The sequence below is a fragment of the Gymnogyps californianus genome, chromosome 13 (assembly GCF_018139145.2).
Source record: "Gymnogyps californianus isolate 813 chromosome 13, ASM1813914v2, whole genome shotgun sequence".
NCBI classification, from domain to species: Eukaryota; Metazoa; Chordata; class Aves; order Accipitriformes; family Cathartidae; genus Gymnogyps; species Gymnogyps californianus.
The window spans coordinates 17,302,125-17,319,255 of NC_059483.1; the positions used below are offsets into that span (position 1 = coordinate 17,302,125).

Sequence of the window (17,131 nt, forward strand, 5' to 3'; positions counted from 1 at the left end):
TGTGTTGTGCTAAATTTTGTCTAAATACACTGAAGTATTTAGACTGATAAAAATAATTTTGTGAAACATTGCTTCTCTCCAGTATTTCTCATTTGTGCATGTTCCTGAACACTTTGTCTTAATGTCTTGAAAGTTTTTTCCGCCCTCCCAACTCTGACTGGTTTATACAGTCAGAGTGCAGCTTCTGTATCCTCAGCTCTGTTATCTTTGAGCAATATTCACTGATGTGCAGTTTTCTGGCTGTGTACTTGTTTCTGCCCTTCCTTACTGCTTATTTGTCTTTTGCTTTTGCATTTTTTTAGAGAGTCTCCATTCCTGACAGTGTGGTTGGAGAGCTGAACTGCTGGGGAAGGTGGGTGGGAGTAGAAGGCAGAAGCACGCTTCGTCTCAGCTGATTGATGGTGGTGTCTTTGGTTTGAAATATCTGCGCTATTTAATGCTGTGTTAGTTGAACAAACTTAGTCACACTAATGACTGTGCATGCATTTTGAAATTGCTGCTACTAGATAATTTCTGGCAAGATCTCTCAAGTGAGATCTTGCTATTAGAAGGCCTCAAAACCTTTTGAAATCGCTGCAGGTGAAATGATAATATGGAAATACCTTAATGTGTTTTAAGGAAGCTAAAACTCTTCACACTGGGAGTGACCACATCAAGACTCTAGCTTTGCCAGCATAACCTTGTGCCAGCATATTTGAAAGCACACAGGACTGTGGGACACAGGCTGCAGTGAGAGCTGGGTGCTTATCCCAAATGCAATCTTTGGGTATTTGTCTACCTTCAGGATTCATAATGATGAGCTCACTTTTACAAAGGAGAGAGAGAAGGGAAACCAGAAACAAACTGGATGTGAGATTTCCATGTGATGCCTGTTGGGAAGATGTGAACTCTTAATAGAAAAGTCTGTCCTTGCAGTTTGGTACAGGGTGAGGAGAAGCTTCTTACTTGCCTTCCAAGATATATGATATTACTTGGAAGAGGATAACTCTACTTCTGTCAGGAGGGGTATGTTTGTGTGGTGGAGTTTTCTGGTGGTGGTGGTTGTGGCTTTTCTGGTTGTGTTTTTGGGTTTTTTGTTTTGTTGTTTTTGTTTTTGTGTTTTTTAGCCTGTCACTAGTTCAGCTTGCTTTTCCCAGTGAATTTGGCCATAGGCAGCCTCTGGAAACGCTCGTTCCTGCCTCTGCCCATTTCAGCTTGGGCAAAAGCTCAGGCGTAGGACAGTATGCAAAGTAATGTGTTCAGTAGCTGACATAAAACTTCACTGTCTGGGTTCTCAGCTGTTCATTCTAAGCAGAACAGTTTCTGTTGTGCCTGTGCTCAAACACATGTAACAATTTCCCAGCTCTGTTTAACTGCATCTTAGAGCGCCTGCCTCATCCTTCCCATGTGCATCCTCCTGTGTGCTTTCTGAAAGGTTGAAAACGTATTAAAATAGATGCGTGGTGTGTAATGCATGCTTTTACTCAAGCAGTGCCTTAGCAGTCAGCACCATTTAAAGTCTCTCAGAACTGACTTTTTTAAGAGTGAGGCTTCTTCAAAATGCAGGTGGCTGTGCTGTGCGAAGATGAACCTGGATGCATTAACTCTAGCATCTCTTCTGTAAAACTACTAAGAGAAGAGCAGTTTAAGCCAGCCTTCTATTCTTCAGTTAAAAACCTGATAACTAACACAAACCTGCATAGATCATTAGGCTGTAGCTTAAAAATGGCAAATGATGGTATTCTAAGGAGTGTCTGCCTGCTGCTTGCATTCTGCCATGCTGCTGCAGGTGCCTGTTTGGTTTGAAGCCTCTGTTATGGCTCGGCCACATGCTCCACACATAAGGGGATATGAAGAAGTGATTCTGTTTTGTTTCTGATGCCTTTGGATGTCCCCCCTGTGTTGACTTTGTCCTGCTAGTTGGTATCCAAAGAGAATAGCTGCCTCCTGCAAAACTCTACATAGTATTAGAGAGTACAGTAAATAGAAGTTAGTGTACAAATACAGTATATTCTGCTGACGCTGCTCTGTCTGCCATTCAGTGACATGTTCTTTTTACCAGTGCTCCTCAGGTAGTCTTGGCTTTTTCTTCCTCCTGTGCCGAAAACTTTGTGGGCTTCTTGACTGCCAAGTCTCAAATAAAATGAGCAATTGGATTCTGCTCTGGATACTGAATCTTATGCATTCAGTTATTCTGCTTGTACAGATTTCTTGACTTAAAATGCTTCTAACCTTGGCCAAATCAATTGATGCAAATTGATTGCTTTGGTTGATTGCTGGTCAAGCATATTTTGAAGTTATGTTGTGGTGGAGTGAGCAAGAGCATTAAGCCTTGGGTCTTCTGCAGTGAGCAGTTTGTATGGAATTCCTAGAGAATATCCTAAAAATATATAGGAGAGCATGTGATGACTGTAAAAAACCAAAGAAACAAAACCAAACAAGCTCTCCCCCACCTTTTCCTTTGTGACAGAACTGTTTCACTTCTTGCATGTAGCCTGTTGGCTGTTTTTATCATCAGTCATGTGTTTTATGCTGTCCCTTAGTGACAGTTATGTATTTTCAAAGAAAGGCTGTTAGGAAAGCACGTGGACAGAAGATACTGTTTTCCATGGTGAATCTGGTGCACACAGTGGTCCATGAAATTTGCTGTCTTGTGGTGTCAGTGTCTTGAAGATTCTGGGTGATGTTTGAAGTTCTGGCCCCTGGAGTTCCATGTTTGTGTGAAAATCTTGGCTTAGTGCATTTTCCTTTCATGGTTCTGGTATTCACAGTGTGAGGAGGAGCTTGGAAAATGTGGATTCTGAGGGCCTGGCAATTGAAGCCTGAAAGGTGGATTCATCACTCCTCAAATGTGTCTTAAAAAACCTTATATTTTTATGGGACATGGTTTATAATTTGTGAATGCTTAGAATTGTCAGTAGTGGGGGTATCTTACGTCTAACAATCTTTCTCATATGCCTTTTGATGCTGCTCTGTGTGTATCTGTGTGTTTAAACCTCCTTTTCTGCTTTAAACCTTTCTGTCAGGTGGCTGCATTTAACAAAACTCAACAGTTTCACCACTTTTCATAAATGAACAGGAGTTTTAGAAATTTCTGATTCTAAAGGGAAGAGAGAATGACTGAGAGGGAACAAGGAAAAGCCTGAAGTTGTAAAACTTAGTTTGTTCCTGTCTCTGTCTTAATGCCATGGATATTGAAAAGTGGGTGTCTTAAACTGGGGGCAAAAATGTGGGAAATGGTAAGTAAGTGCCAGCAAGGTTAGCATGTTAATTGTGGCCCACTTACTTACCTGACAGATAAGAGCTTTTTAAGTTTTGCCTTTAGATTGCTGATCTCAAATGAGAAGTAACTTGTATAGCTGTAATGAATGGAGCTTTATAACACTTTGTTTTTTCACATTTTTTTTTTACACCTGTCTTTTTAAATCTGTTTGCAGGGGCCAGCTACCTGTGTAGTGTTTTCAAGAGCTGGAGACTTATTTGCCTCTGGAGGTTCTGATGAACAGGTATCTGACTAGTTTAATTTGATAGTTTTGTGCCTTGTTGTTACTGTTTTCTTGGCATCTTACTGCTTTCAAAGAAAACAAATGTTAAAAATAGTGAGAGATATTAAACATAGACTTTTCTTACTGAGGAAGCACTTCAGCTGCATTATCTGGGAATGGATATGTACAACAGAGGAAATATTACCCTATATATGGCCCTTGTTATGTGCCTTTCTGAGGCATCTGCTGCTGGGGAATAAGTTAGATGAGTGTACAAATGGCTGTGTTGAGATACCTTGAATATCAGGGGCTATGCTGATGGGTTGTCTTCTAATCTGCCACTGGCTAGTTCTGAGACACAAGCATAAGGACAAGGCAAGCAGGCAGGGATGCTTCCCCTAAATACTCTTCTAAGCCCCACTGGTCTACAGTGCTTCATACTTCATATTCCTTAATGTATTATGGAGAGAAGATGCCTATAAGTGGGATTTAAGTTTGGGATTCAGCTGACAAACTAGCTCAAGATCTCTAATGCTAGTCTCCAAAGTACTAACTCTCCTTTTCCTGTGAATGAATCTCATGATAAACCAGTGACTAGTTGTTTGGGGTGTGGCTGACAAGTGCTATAATGCTAAGCATGATATTTTAATGTATTTGTGGTTTTAGTGGTGTATTCTGCATGTTGCTTTGAAGTTCTCTAGGTAGCTCTAGTTTCATGATGTTCCTGACCCAAAGAATGTTGGAAGAGGTCACTTACCCATTGAGAACTCAGTTATGCTATGTCTGTATTCAGTAGCATATTTACAAATAACGTCCTTAATTTAATCAATGGCAAAGCTTTCTTAGGTAAACTTTGTGTGCATCTGCTGACTCTTTTCTGATGTGTTGACAAAATTCACCTTTAGCAAATGTAGATGGAAGATTTTAATGGGGATAACTTTCTTCTGCAGGTGATGGTGTGGAAGACTAACTTTGATGCAGTGGATTATGGTGATGTACTGAAAACACAGAAGTCTGGCACTAGTGTCAATGGGACCCATCACACTCTGGTAGGTCAGCATACAGAAATCATGTAGAGTTCCTTTTCAGTACACTTTCTGCAACTTGAAAGCATGTGACTCTTTCAGGCAGTTGAACTATAGAGCCACCTTTCCTTGGTATTTGAGCTGCAAGATGTCTGTTTTTAACCAATCTCATATTGTTTGTTTTGTTTAACTGTACTTACTTTATAGGAAAATGATATATAATGATTTTAAAAGGGAAATAAGTTTGGTGCATGTACATATGCTTTTTTATTAACAGCCTGTGTTTAAGAATGTGTGGTAGGCCTGGATGATAGTCCACAAAAAAAAGCATAGATGTGAGTAACAGCTGAAGTCAGTTTTGCTAGCTGATATGAATCCTTTAGGCTGGTGTCAGTCCTGAAAATAGATACTGTTCATGATATCATTTCACTGACAGTCAGCAAAGACAAAAGAAATCTCTGTACATAGACTTCACACATGAGAAATAGGTGACGTATTGTACTGGAGCTTCTTTCCTAAATATTTGGAGACATTAGTTCATATCTGTTCCCTGAATCGTGTTAAGAGACATCTGAGTTCTGACTATCTAATGGATAAATCCACCAACTGAATAATTCAGTATGATGCTCTGATCTAAGTGTTGTACTGATGTTGGATGTCATGGCTATTATGAGAGTAACCCTTAAGTTACTGCCCATATGATTTATAATTTTTGCACATGGTGATGCTTCACTTAAACTTCTGTATTTTGTCTTGTCAATCTTTGGATACTTTTGATACATTTGAGTATACCTAGAGGATTCTGAAATATGTTATTACTGTGGCTGTCTTTGGTACATCTTGTTCAACATGAGCTGTAAGCTAAAAAGCAGTTTGTGAACCAGGGGGTTTATGCATATGTGGCATTGCCTCAGTTGAAAAGTAAGCTTCTAGCCAACACCTGTTGCTGTGTAGCAGTGTCTTTAATCTAATCCACTTAGATATGCTTTACTGGGCTACTAAACTTATGTTCTGTCTTAAACATAGTAGCATTTTCATTTAATATGACTTCAGTCCATTGCTGGAGGTGTTGGAATAGCCATAGTATTTTGTCGTGGACAAGATTTGAGTCTGCAGCTCTAAACCTGATGCCTTACTATGTGGAGTGCTCTGTAAAGAAAGCAAACAAAACCAGAGGATGTTAGTGCTAGGTGAGTGGGAGAGGATAGTAGGAAGCAATCACAGAAGGAAGGAGGAGGTGAAAGTGTTTATTGATCCTCGGCTGGTTTTGGCTAAAACTGACTTCTTTTCCTCCTCTCCTGTGTTCTAACTCTAAAGTTATGCAGACTATGAAACTAGCAGTCCAATGACCTCTTTGTTTATTAGCCTGTTGAACTGGACTAACTTTGAACTCTATCTGCTTTAATTTAAGATACTGTGTAGTATAATTCTGGGCTGAAATACAGCAGAGACAAAGAAAGCCTTTATGGGAAGAAATACCATTTTCAGTTTGTAACATTCCAAGGAATGGGTTAAATAGTGTAGACAAGGTGTCTGCTAATGGGAGATTGTGGTAAGTTTACCCCCACCCGTACTGCTGTTACTACCAGAGCATATTATCCAGTAGTAATATAAGGAAAGGAAGGAAATGCCTGAGCTCTTCTAAAACTTAGTTCTTTGTTATAGAACCTCTTAAGATGTGCATTGAAGGTAGCTGCTGAACAAAACCCTTGAACAATGACTAACCACCCTGAACATCTGTCCCTCCAACAAAACTATTCCCCTGTGGAAGAGGGTTTACCTGGCAAAACCTCTAATAGATGCTGCTGGGACCAACTGTTTGTGTGCTACTGACCGGCAAATCCATGTCATGTGGTGTTGGTTGACAAGGCGTTGCTCTACTCATGCTCTGAGCCTATGGGAAACAGGGCGCTACAAATTCTTTGAGGTGTAATATATTGGTTTGGACCAGGTGCTGTGTTTTTACAGAGGGCAAAGCGAATCCATGCTGAGTCATGTGGAAGAGACATACTTTGGTTTGGGGACCTAAATTACTTCAAAGGAGTGAGTATTTTGAACTGCCACTCAAATGCAACCTTTGGCTTGGGCGTGCAGCATGGGAGCTGCTGATCCCAGCAGTAATACCTGAATATAAAAAGTGTTGGAAAGTTACTGTGTTATGTGCAATTTACAACAGATCAAACTGAGTGATAGTCAGTGGGATTCTTCCTATTTACTCCTTGGGCAAATGTGGTGTTATCTTTTGGTCTGAATAGCACAAATGATGCTTCCACTACCTCTGCCAGATTAGCTAGGAGCATGAATAGAGACTTGTAAATTAAACCTTTGACTGCCTTCAACAGTAAAATTATCCCTGGTTAAAAAGCAGGGGTGAAGGTGGTTGCAATGGAGAGCTTGGGTGCTAGCTGGCACAACTAAGACCAGTGTCTTAGTCAACTAAGTCTGTTGATGCAGTTCAACAATGTGGTCTCTTCTGTGCAGTTAAGAACATTGTTTTGCCTTCAAAGTGTGGTGCAGCTCAGTCCTGCTATAAAGGAGTGGAGTTTCAATTTCTGTCTGATGTCACACGGTCTGATTGGTGCTGCCAAAGCCAATATAGTCTAAATTTTTTTGAGGGGGATCAGCCATATCGTGGCTGCCTGTTACAAGAACAATCATGGAGCATGCTAGAGCCTATACCTGGTCTCTACTAAGAGCTCACTACACTTCATGAAAATGGAAGTGCAAAATATGACTAGTACTCAATATCCTTGTGTATTAGGTTATTAGGAGTGCAACGCTGGCTATGTAATAATTTGTACGTTCATGGCAATCTACTCTTTCTTTCAAGTGAATTTCATGACTTTTATCTTTTAGAAATATGTTATGCTGGGCTCTTTAAGAGTAGTCACTGCTACAACTCACTGCAGGACTTAAATTTCACTATGTATTCAGTTCCTTCTTTTGAGCAAAATGTTTGCTTTTTAATAATGAAGTACTTATTTTGGTGGATTTTGTGTAGTTGAGATCAGTTATTTTTCCCATCAAAATCTGCCACCTGTGGCTCCTGATTTCATGCCAAAGTCACCTTTTCTTTCAATGAAAAGTGAAGCTGCTTCATCTTTCTCTACTGCTGTGTTAGTGTGCCAGGATTCTGCTTCTTGAATAATACTGAGATTTTGCAGCTGGTTTGGGATGTAACTAATTTAAAACAGGCATATAAGTTGTTATTTGGTTTTGATACCCGTAAAACACATGAACACTATTCTTGACACATCTTGAATCTGTTTTCACCATTTACTTAAGTCAGAGAGAATATTTTTCCAAGGAGCGCTTATGCTCTCATGTGTAGCTGTATAATTTTTTTTCCTCAAGCATTGTGAAAGTACAAATACTAATCAAAACAGTGGCTGTGTAAAAACACTCAGTTTAGTGTCTGGTTTCTCATGGGGAGAGTCAGACTAACATGCAAGTGCTAAGAAAGAATAACTGAACACAGACATCAAAACTAGTTTGTCATTAACATGAATAGGAAGAAAAAAGAATCGTAAATAACCTGTGGGATAAAAGAAGCATGAAACACTGTCAAGGTTGGTGAGCTTGAAAACAAACTTGCTCTAAAACAATTTTCACTTCCGTAGGCAGAGGGAGACTGGAGCCTTTAGAAGATGCTGGTTTCTCAGGCAGTTGGTTAAAGTTCATTATGAATCAGGGTATTGGGCTTGTTTGCAACAATAGGCATGAACTTCAAAGTTGCTGTGCCCACCTGCTTGTGTTTTCTGTAAATATATGAGGCTTGGGAGATGTAGCTTGCTTTGAAAGTAAAGCTGCTCTGTGCAAGGACTAATGCAAATGAAAGAGAAGCTAATGATGAGCAGGAATTGCAGTCATGACTATGGTGTAAAAGCACAGACACGAAAGTGTGATAAAGAAAACACTGAAGCGGTCAGAAATGAATTATAATCTGTTAGCATAGATGTGAGACTTTAAATGTTAGATCAGAATTACAGTAGCTCAGAAATAAATGCTTACTCTTAAATTATAAGCTAACGATTGTAGCTGTTAAGTGTTGCATAATTGCCTTGAAAACTGAAGTTAAGGGCAAGCACTCATGATGCGTGCTGTGTGAAGCTGATGGGAAGAAATGAAGTCTTATAGTCCTGTGTCTTGATCCCATAAGCATTTGTGTTTGCTTTGATCTAGAATCTAAGGGGTAAGAGTAAATTCATGCTTTAAGCTGCAATATTGAGTGGTGAGGACCTAAAGGAAATGCAGAATAAGAGGTATGGATTTTGCATGTGATTTTGTAAATATGGGCTCTTATGCTTGCCCTGGGGTCAGTAACTGTAAGCATAAGAATCTGTCTGTATGAAGAGTTGTGTAGGATCAGATCAAAGGATATGCTCACGGATCTGCTATGTTGTGAAAACATTCATCAGACAATTTGTTCTTTCCAGAGAAGGCAGATAATGTGTTTTATTTTGGGGGGTTGGTGGTGGGTTTTTTGCGAATACAAGGAAAGCTTCATACAAGCGGTTACAGCTGACGTGAGTATACAAGAACACTCGTTTCATTATGTGACAGATTTGCTGCTATTGTTGACTAATTCCAAGAAGACTATGTATGGTCAAGTGTTATGAGCAAATGCTGAACAGTTGATGTCACATGGACAGTTAGAAAGTGCTTGGGTGTTTAGATAAATTTGTACACTGAAAATTATGAATAAAAACATTGTAGTGTAAGCTAAGTTGGTAAACAGTTTTTCATGCAATATTATGGAAAATAGGAAATATTCATTGATACAGAGATTCTTTACTCAAGTTTAAACATAAGCCTTCTTTAGGCATGTTGTAACTCTGTGCAAAATACTACTTTGCAAAGGAGGAGGCTTATGAGGAGACTTTAGTCTAAGCCTTCGCATATAGCTTTCTAAAGAAAAATACGTTAACACTTGTTTGTGTTGCAGTACCTCAGAGGCAAAGCTATCTTGAACAGGGGGAGTGGGAGCTTCAGATGTCCAAATGGCAGTGAAAAGTACAGTCTGCAAGGGTTGCGTGTAGTCTGTTTATCTCAAACTAAGGGTATCCTGGCGAGAGAGGTAATAGGTACAGCGGAACATAATCTTACAGGTGATGGCGAAGTGTTTCTCTTGTCACCTCAGTTGTGAATTCTGCAACCATATAACTTAAATATGCAGCTTAGTTTTCAGCTCCTGGATAGGACTCTGAGAGACCTGCTCATGTGAGCGGATGTGCAGACAGACTCAAAAGCAGGTAATCCCTTGGTAGAGCAATTTGGGAGACATGGGCAGAGGTGCAGAGTTGTCCTCTGTCAAGCTCTTGCAAGAAGTCTTTCTGCTCTTTTGAAATTCAAGAGCACAAGTGTTTTAAATATCTTGAGCTCCTTTGAAGTTAAATGGTACTCAATTGTGGAGCTACCAAATTTGAAAGCTATGGCATAGCAGACTTCACAAAGTGAAGCATGGGAAGAGCAGCGCTTCAGCAGAAAGGACTTTTAAACAAGTAGCCTGTGACTCTTCAAATGCGTTGGTTAAGACAGGCATTTAGGCCTCTTTCTGTGCTGCTGGGTTTAAAATTTTCTCCAGGCATTGGACTATGCTTATTTCTTCAATGGTAATTTTTCCAAAATAGTTCTGTTGGATAGGATTGGAGACTATGATCAGATCACATTTTTTGGAATTATAGTTGTCTGAGGCCTATAACGGAATGTCCAAAGCTGACTCCACCTCTCTCCTTTGCTGGTTCTGTTTTGTGTTTGGACGCACCCAAGTGCCTCCTGTGCTCAGCTCATGGTCTCCGTGACTGCAGCCTTTCATTCTGTCAGCCACTTGTTCCTTGTGTAAATAAATTCCTCCAGAGTTACTCATAGGCCAGATGTGCCTCTTCTTTTTTGACCTTTTGGCTTCCAAATTGGTAACTATCTCTAATTTTGGCATCCGTTAATGCTTATGAATACTTTTGTACACTCTTTTCTTTTTTACTTGCTGTAAAATCCCCTCCCGGGAAGCAGTTTCATTGCACAGAGCTGCAACTCTTCGCAATTGGATATGAATGTGTGTTGTCATTTGCACCTCCTCCACCCCCTTCTATTTATTTATTTTAAAGTGTTGTAAGGGAGGAATCCTGTATTCAACAGCACGGGATCCAACCTTCAGCCTTCAGGATAGATGTGGTCTGCAAAATGATTATTTTTCCTGATCTGCTCGTCACCTTGTTTTTCTGAGGATGCATTCCCACTCCAGGAAGCTTTAGTCTGCTACATGATTGTCTTCCTCTTGGAATAGGTAGGTAGATTATTTACTTAAAAGAACAACAGTGTGATGAGTGCTCAAGATGTTTCCACTGCTCTTTACCCTGCTTGGCTGTCCAAGAAGAAGCTTCATAGGGATGGGCAGGAGTCTTACTACGACTGATCGCAGGATGCTCAGGAGCTCTTCCCCACATCCTTCACAAACAGTGCAGTTGCAGATGGCTGCCCCTAGCTGCCTAACCTTCACTCTTCTTTCATTGAAGGAAGCCTGCTCATGTAAGCCTATTGCAACATGTGACCTTCTGATTTTTTTGCACGAGACAGAGATTCAACAGGAACAGAGGAAGAGACTTCTCCTTTCCTCTCTCTCCTTTGTGGTGCGGACAAAGCTGGGTCTCTACTTTGGCCTGTGCTTGAAGAGGGTGTGCTTGTAAACCTTGTGAGAGCCAGAAGGATGTCATTTTCTTTCATCGCTCATGTACTTTTAGCAAGAGCAGCTAGTAGTCCTTCCTGTGCAAGAAGTGTGCTCCTGTGCTGTCTTCCACTCATCGTGCTGGAAACCAGAGATTTAGAGTGGGATGAGCTCTAACCCCCAAGAGGTACCAGACAATTGACTAAGGGAGCTGTCATGGTGAGCAAGCCCGGCTAGTTGAGAATGTTTGTTTGTTTGCTTGATGTCTTCCTGCCTGGTTCAGCATTCTCAGACTCTGGGGAAAATAATCATTCTTCCCATGGTGGTGTATGGTTAGTAGGAACTATGGCTAACGTGGGCCAGAAAGAGCACACTGCCCATTCACTTGTAAACACGTGCTCTTGTTACAAAAGAGATAGAAACTTGGTCTTATGTTGTGTGTTTACAGGCCTATCTGAACTCCTTCACCCTGGTACAGATAACCTGGTTCCAGCCGAGAACATCAGGCAGGAAGGCATCAGTGTTGCATCATCCATTTTGTGGGTAGCCCCCAAGGGGATAACCCCGCAGCTTCATTGTTGAAAAGGCTGGATCCAACTGAGCTCTAGAGTCCGGCTCTAATTCACTGAAGAATAAAGTCTAGCAACAGTACCAGGTTTCTTCATATCAGGAAGCCCAAGTTTATCTGAGCAGAACTGGATAGCTGCATCAGTTGACTGTGCTCTTTGTGGAGCCTCACTGCAGATCTTGCCGATTTTCTGCATCTTAATTTGACTGTGAGGCTACATCAGAGCAAAATAAATGGCTTTCTCTCACTCGACTAAATGAATGTCTACCTCATATTCCAGGAAGCCTCTGTTAATGGCTAGCCCTCTAGTACTCTAAGCTTTTTGTTGTTGTTGCTATGTGAAACTGAATTTTTCACAAGCTAATGGGTTTTGCCCCTGTGTTGCTCTTTCCCCTGAAACTTTTGGGTTTGCTCTTCTCTTGATCTGCTCAATGTAAGGAGAGAAGGGTGTGCATGTCTTCTCTGATTTTGTGTGTTGACATCTTTTACGCATTGTTGCAGACTGTTTATCAGAGTTTTCCGATCTTGATGAAGGACCTGAGAGAGGAAAAGGCAGGGATAGGCACCCTCAGCTTGGCTTTCCAAGAGGCTCTGAATGACTGCAACAACCTGCAACAGCTTTGCCTGTTAGTGGATAGGAGCAGCTGTGCTGCTACAACTGTTTTTGCTTGTGTTCTTGTTTGACAAGATTTTTTGCAGAAGAGGATCAGCTTTTAATTTCTGTCATCTTACAGTGAATAGATTTGTTCTTTAAGGCTCTGGAACAATAAGGCAAGTCCTGACAAGTCATTATTGGTCAGAATAAAAATTGCCTTTTAAGTTCAGCATCTCAGGCTAATTAATGTAAATTCACCCACTTAGGTTGCTGCTGTATGTGGCTTGTTTTAATGCTTGAGTCATAATTCAAAGAGAAGAGACGGAGGCAAGATTTGTATTTTTTCCAAGCTGCTGTTCTGTGTCAGCTATGAGATGGATGAAGATAGCTCAAGCTTTAAAAGTTTAAGATCTCAAACTTTTCTGCTAAAACCCAAACTTCAAGCAAGAGTAATAACAAATGGGCGTATTATAATATGTGTGTGTCTGCATATGTTTACATATGTGTATATATACATAACATGCATTATTTCTATGTTAAGTAACATACACAGGCATGCAGATATGTATGTTACACAGCATATACATACCTATTTCATTAGAAAGAGGCAGATGATTCTGATGAAGAAAATGAGCTGGAAGCTGTTGTTCATGCTTCAGGAGATCACTGTGTGTGTGTTGCTGCTTGCCTTGGAGACTTGCTGTTGGTGTAAAAGAACCTGTAGCTGGATAACCCAAGGCTGAGGATAAACACTTTGTTTTAGTGTTTGGCTGGTTTTTCTTGGGAGCTTTTCCCAAGAGCAATCTTAAACGGGGCCAGGGAATTGTAGTTCAATTCTTGGTGAAATTCTTACCAATGGTTCTCATATTTATCTTTTTGTTCCTATAGTGGCTTGTTTCCACACAAAACTGTTCATTTGAGACTTTTGGTGCTGTTATTCTCTGGGAGCAGTGTTAGGATAGCCAGTTGAGCATCACCTATACAACAAAGCTTAATTATTCCATACTAAATTCTGGAAGACCTCTTCATATCTCCTAAGAAAACACTAGGACTGATGGGAGGGGAGAATTTGTTAAGGAAGGTAAAATTCTTAAGCAAAGTAGGAAAAGACAAATCTAAAATGTTGAAGGCTACCCATAGCTTTTTCTTCTCAATAAATACAGACCTGCTTTATTTTTTTAAACAGCTGGTAGTCATTAAGTTTTACTTGTCCATGTGCTCTTTCACTGGGCTTTCAATGTCTGGCAGTACTGTTTCCCATTTTCACTCATCACAGAAATGCCATTTGTGCTTTTGGAAATGTAATACATGCAAAACTCCCATTCTTCAGTGTTTGTAGAGGGCTTTTTAGCTATTTAAAATGTAACTCAAATTGGAAAGGAGCTGACTATTGAAGATTGGTTCCTATTATTTTATCATTTTTCCTTAGTAAGACTGTGAATTAATGTAGTATTGCATTAATTACTAGTCATTTGGAAACTCTAGCTCTGTTAGAGTTATATTGCTTACTGGTTTTGGGTTGTGGCGATCCCCTTTGCCAGAGCTTATCAGGAACTGTGACTTCTATTCCTTCCAGTGCCAGATACAGTCCTCCTTGGAAATGAGTGCAGGGATCTACTTTCTTTCAACTTTTTGTATAAAACAAAGATCACATAGCACAAAGAACCACGAGCCTGATATCAGCTGGCACACAACCAGTTGATGCCATGGTGTATATATAGTGGTGCTCAGTATAAACCAACTGAAAAGCATGGACAGCACATAGCTTGGATGCTTTTAGCAGTCTGCATAGATGCTTGCTACCTGAAGTTACCTCAAAAACCATGATACTAATGTCTGTCTTGGTTTAAAAGTGACACTTATAGAGTATAGAGGTAAGTTAAGTGGACCAACAGACAGTGAACCAAAGAGCAAGGTCACTGGAACAGGGGAGGGGAAGAGCTTTTCCCTTCTGGCAGGCAGGACCAGGGTGAGGACCTGCTCTTGGCTGGAGATTGCCAAACAGTGTCACTGGCAAAGATAGAATGCTAGTATTTCTGTAAGCAAATACAAATTTCAGTCCAAGTGCAGCCTTCTATGTATGGACAGGCTGGTTTCATGCATGTTTGAGTACAGTAGCTGGCCATGAGCTGTTACCCTGTTTCTTTCCTTCCTGGCAGCTTGGTCAGCAGAGCTGGATGGTGTGATGCTGCTTCACTTAAAATACACCTTACTCCATCTGCCTGCCTCTGCCAGTGGTTTGCTTAGGCTTTGGCACAAGAGTGCCTTGGGATTTAAAGGGGTTTGAGATGTACCTATTAACTCTATTTCTTCTTGGGGTTATCACAGACTTAATATTTACTGGCCTATGGCAAAACATGGCTATTACTGTAGAGGTGCCAAGTTTTAGTGTTCTAACTTGGAATTTTTAGTAGCACCAAAAGGGAGAAAGGTTCTGTCTGAATCGATTCTGGCCTCTTGCGTATCTAACCCAGCTTACCTTTTGGTGTGAAACAAAAATGCGAGCAAAAATAAAAGGGAAGTAATGTTCTTTTCACCTCTCTTCTCTTTTTCTCCCCCTCCCTCCCAAATCCCCTTCTGTTATTGCAACTAGAATCCTGAAATAAGAGGTGAGCAGGGATGAATGGTCCTATAAGTTGTTTCACAAAGCTGATTTAACTTGTATCTTACTTCTAGTTGTTACCCTATGCTGGTCTGGACAGTAGATGTGGAGTAGTGCAAGTCTTGAAGAATGTGATTGCTCCAGAAATTTCAGTGCTGCCTTGAAGAGGGGATACTTTTTCAGTCTAGAGAAATGTGCTTGTACTTGGAGAGCTGTGTTCAGTCAATGGTATTTTGCATGTAGCAGGGAGAAATGAGGTTACCTCTCAGTTTTTAGTGAGTCCTCGAATCTAGCATGGTGTACTCCATCTGACCTTCCTGTGGCGCTTACCTTGAAGCTAATATGCTTCCACTGGATGTCACTGTTGCTCTCTGGGAACACATTTAAAATATCACTTTACCTGTGGTCAAAATGAGTCCTTGAAATAGAAGACTTTTAATGGTATTTCTCTCTCCTTTGGATTAGTAGAATTGGGGTCCGAATAAACAGCGTACACCACCTTTGGGAGTTTTCTGCTCCTTTGTTGTTTCTAGGGGAATTTTTTTCAGCTAAGATAGCGTATTTAATTGCACTTAGTGAATTTAACTACATTGGATGTCTGTATTGAATTGAATACACTGTATGTATGTGTCGCTTAAAGGGAATGCCATCTTTCTGGATACTTGAAAATTAATTAATGATAACATCATATTCTCTTTAAAAAAACAAGCACAAAACCCCCAAAACAGTAATACACTGTGGAAATTGATTTAAAGGGACTTAAAGGTAGAGCTGAGCCTACCTGCCTTATACAACTCGGTTCCTCCCTTCCAGTGGAGAGAGGTGAAGAGAAGGGGAGAGAAATATTTCCTCTGGATTGAATTATAAGAATCCTACTTTTTATTAGTAGGTGTAAAATTCAGGTAGGTGGTTATCCTGTCAACATATCTTCCAAATTTCACCATTCAGAAAGCAAAATGGCATTTTTTTTAGTTGTCCCTTGCAGTTTTGCCACAGATGTACACGTCTTGTGTAGTTAATACTTGTCCCCCACCCCCTGATCAGCATTGTAATAGCTGGCCAGAATGCTGTTTAGCCAGAACAATTTTCGTAAGAGGCTCAGTGAGAGACCTCTGGAATGAAGGCTGATTAATTTTCCTCTTCCCCCAAGTAGTTGCACTGTGCTGTCTTTAAGTGGTTGCTATAAATAAATCACTTCTGTTTTCCTTTTGTCACTGAGAGCTATATTGTGTTCTGAAACTGCTCATCTATTCTTCCTTTAATGTTCAGCTGCTTCTTGCTGTACTCCTAGTGCTTAATACGCAGATGTTGTAATAAGATATTTAATGGCAAATACATTTGTTTGGTTGTGCCGAATAAATTGCGCACTTGAACTCTGACTAAAATAAATTAAACCTCTGCAGCAGTGTTGTTGTTTCTGGTGCCTGTCCCCAGGATTCAGCTGGCACTCTACCTTGCAGGTGAATCAGATGGGAGTACAGGTGTCTCTCTCTGTAATAGTGATGCTCATCAGTACAGAGACTATCACAAAGCCAATGCATATTTCAGGGTTCTTTCTATGTTTTTGCAATGTTTTTTAAAATCTCTTAGAATTTAAATCACCAGTGGCTGGCTCACCACATGATATAGATTGCTGTTAGGGGAAGGGTGGCTGTAGTTTGGTCTGTGAGGGTTTTCTTGTTCATTCTTATGGACAGTAGCAGGGGCTGATTTTTTACAAATCAAACTTTACAAAATTTGAAAAGGTTTCAGTCTGGGGGCAATTCCATTCTTCCTCACTTGGGTGCACGTTTCCTTTCAAATGTACTGGCCATTAAGGTCGTGATAAGTACAAGTTGTAGTCTGGCTGCTAAGGGAAAGCTTCCAAACATTTCCCTCTTTTGTTAAAATGTAAAGGGCAAAACTTCCCCTGAAGGACCCCACAATGATGCTTACCACTGTCAAATTTGGAAGTTGTACTAACAATTCAGCAGAGGTGGCCTTATTGCCTTTATAACACAGCTTCAACTGGTGTCACTGGTGTATTTGAACTACGACAGACATCCAGGTGGGTGCTTATGGCAGACAACCTGTCCCTCTGAGCATTGCAGTCTCTTTCCAGTTTTTTAAATGAAGAGTGTGTTTGAGCTCATAATGTTTGGCAGCTTTTTAAAATTAATGTCAAACAAAATTCTGGGTGTCCATTCGGATTTAGGATACTTGTAAAATGCCCTAGC

General features: G+C 40.4%; 1 protein-coding gene across 3 annotated transcripts in view; it reads left to right on the forward strand.

Moving 5' to 3' along the window:
• POC1A (POC1 centriolar protein A) overlaps positions 1-17,131 on the forward strand; it is an 82,011-nt gene that overhangs the window by 48,515 nt on the left and 16,365 nt on the right. For 2 of the 3 annotated variants that reach the window (XM_050904481.1, XM_050904483.1), the window contains exons 8-9: positions 3,417-3,485; positions 4,415-4,513. In XM_050904481.1, coding sequence (XP_050760438.1) covers positions 3,417-3,485; positions 4,415-4,513 — 168 coding nt within the window. Of the gene's footprint in view, positions 1-3,416; positions 3,486-4,414; positions 4,518-17,131 lie in introns of all 3 variants that reach the window. The other variant, XM_050904482.1, reaches the window with a different exon arrangement.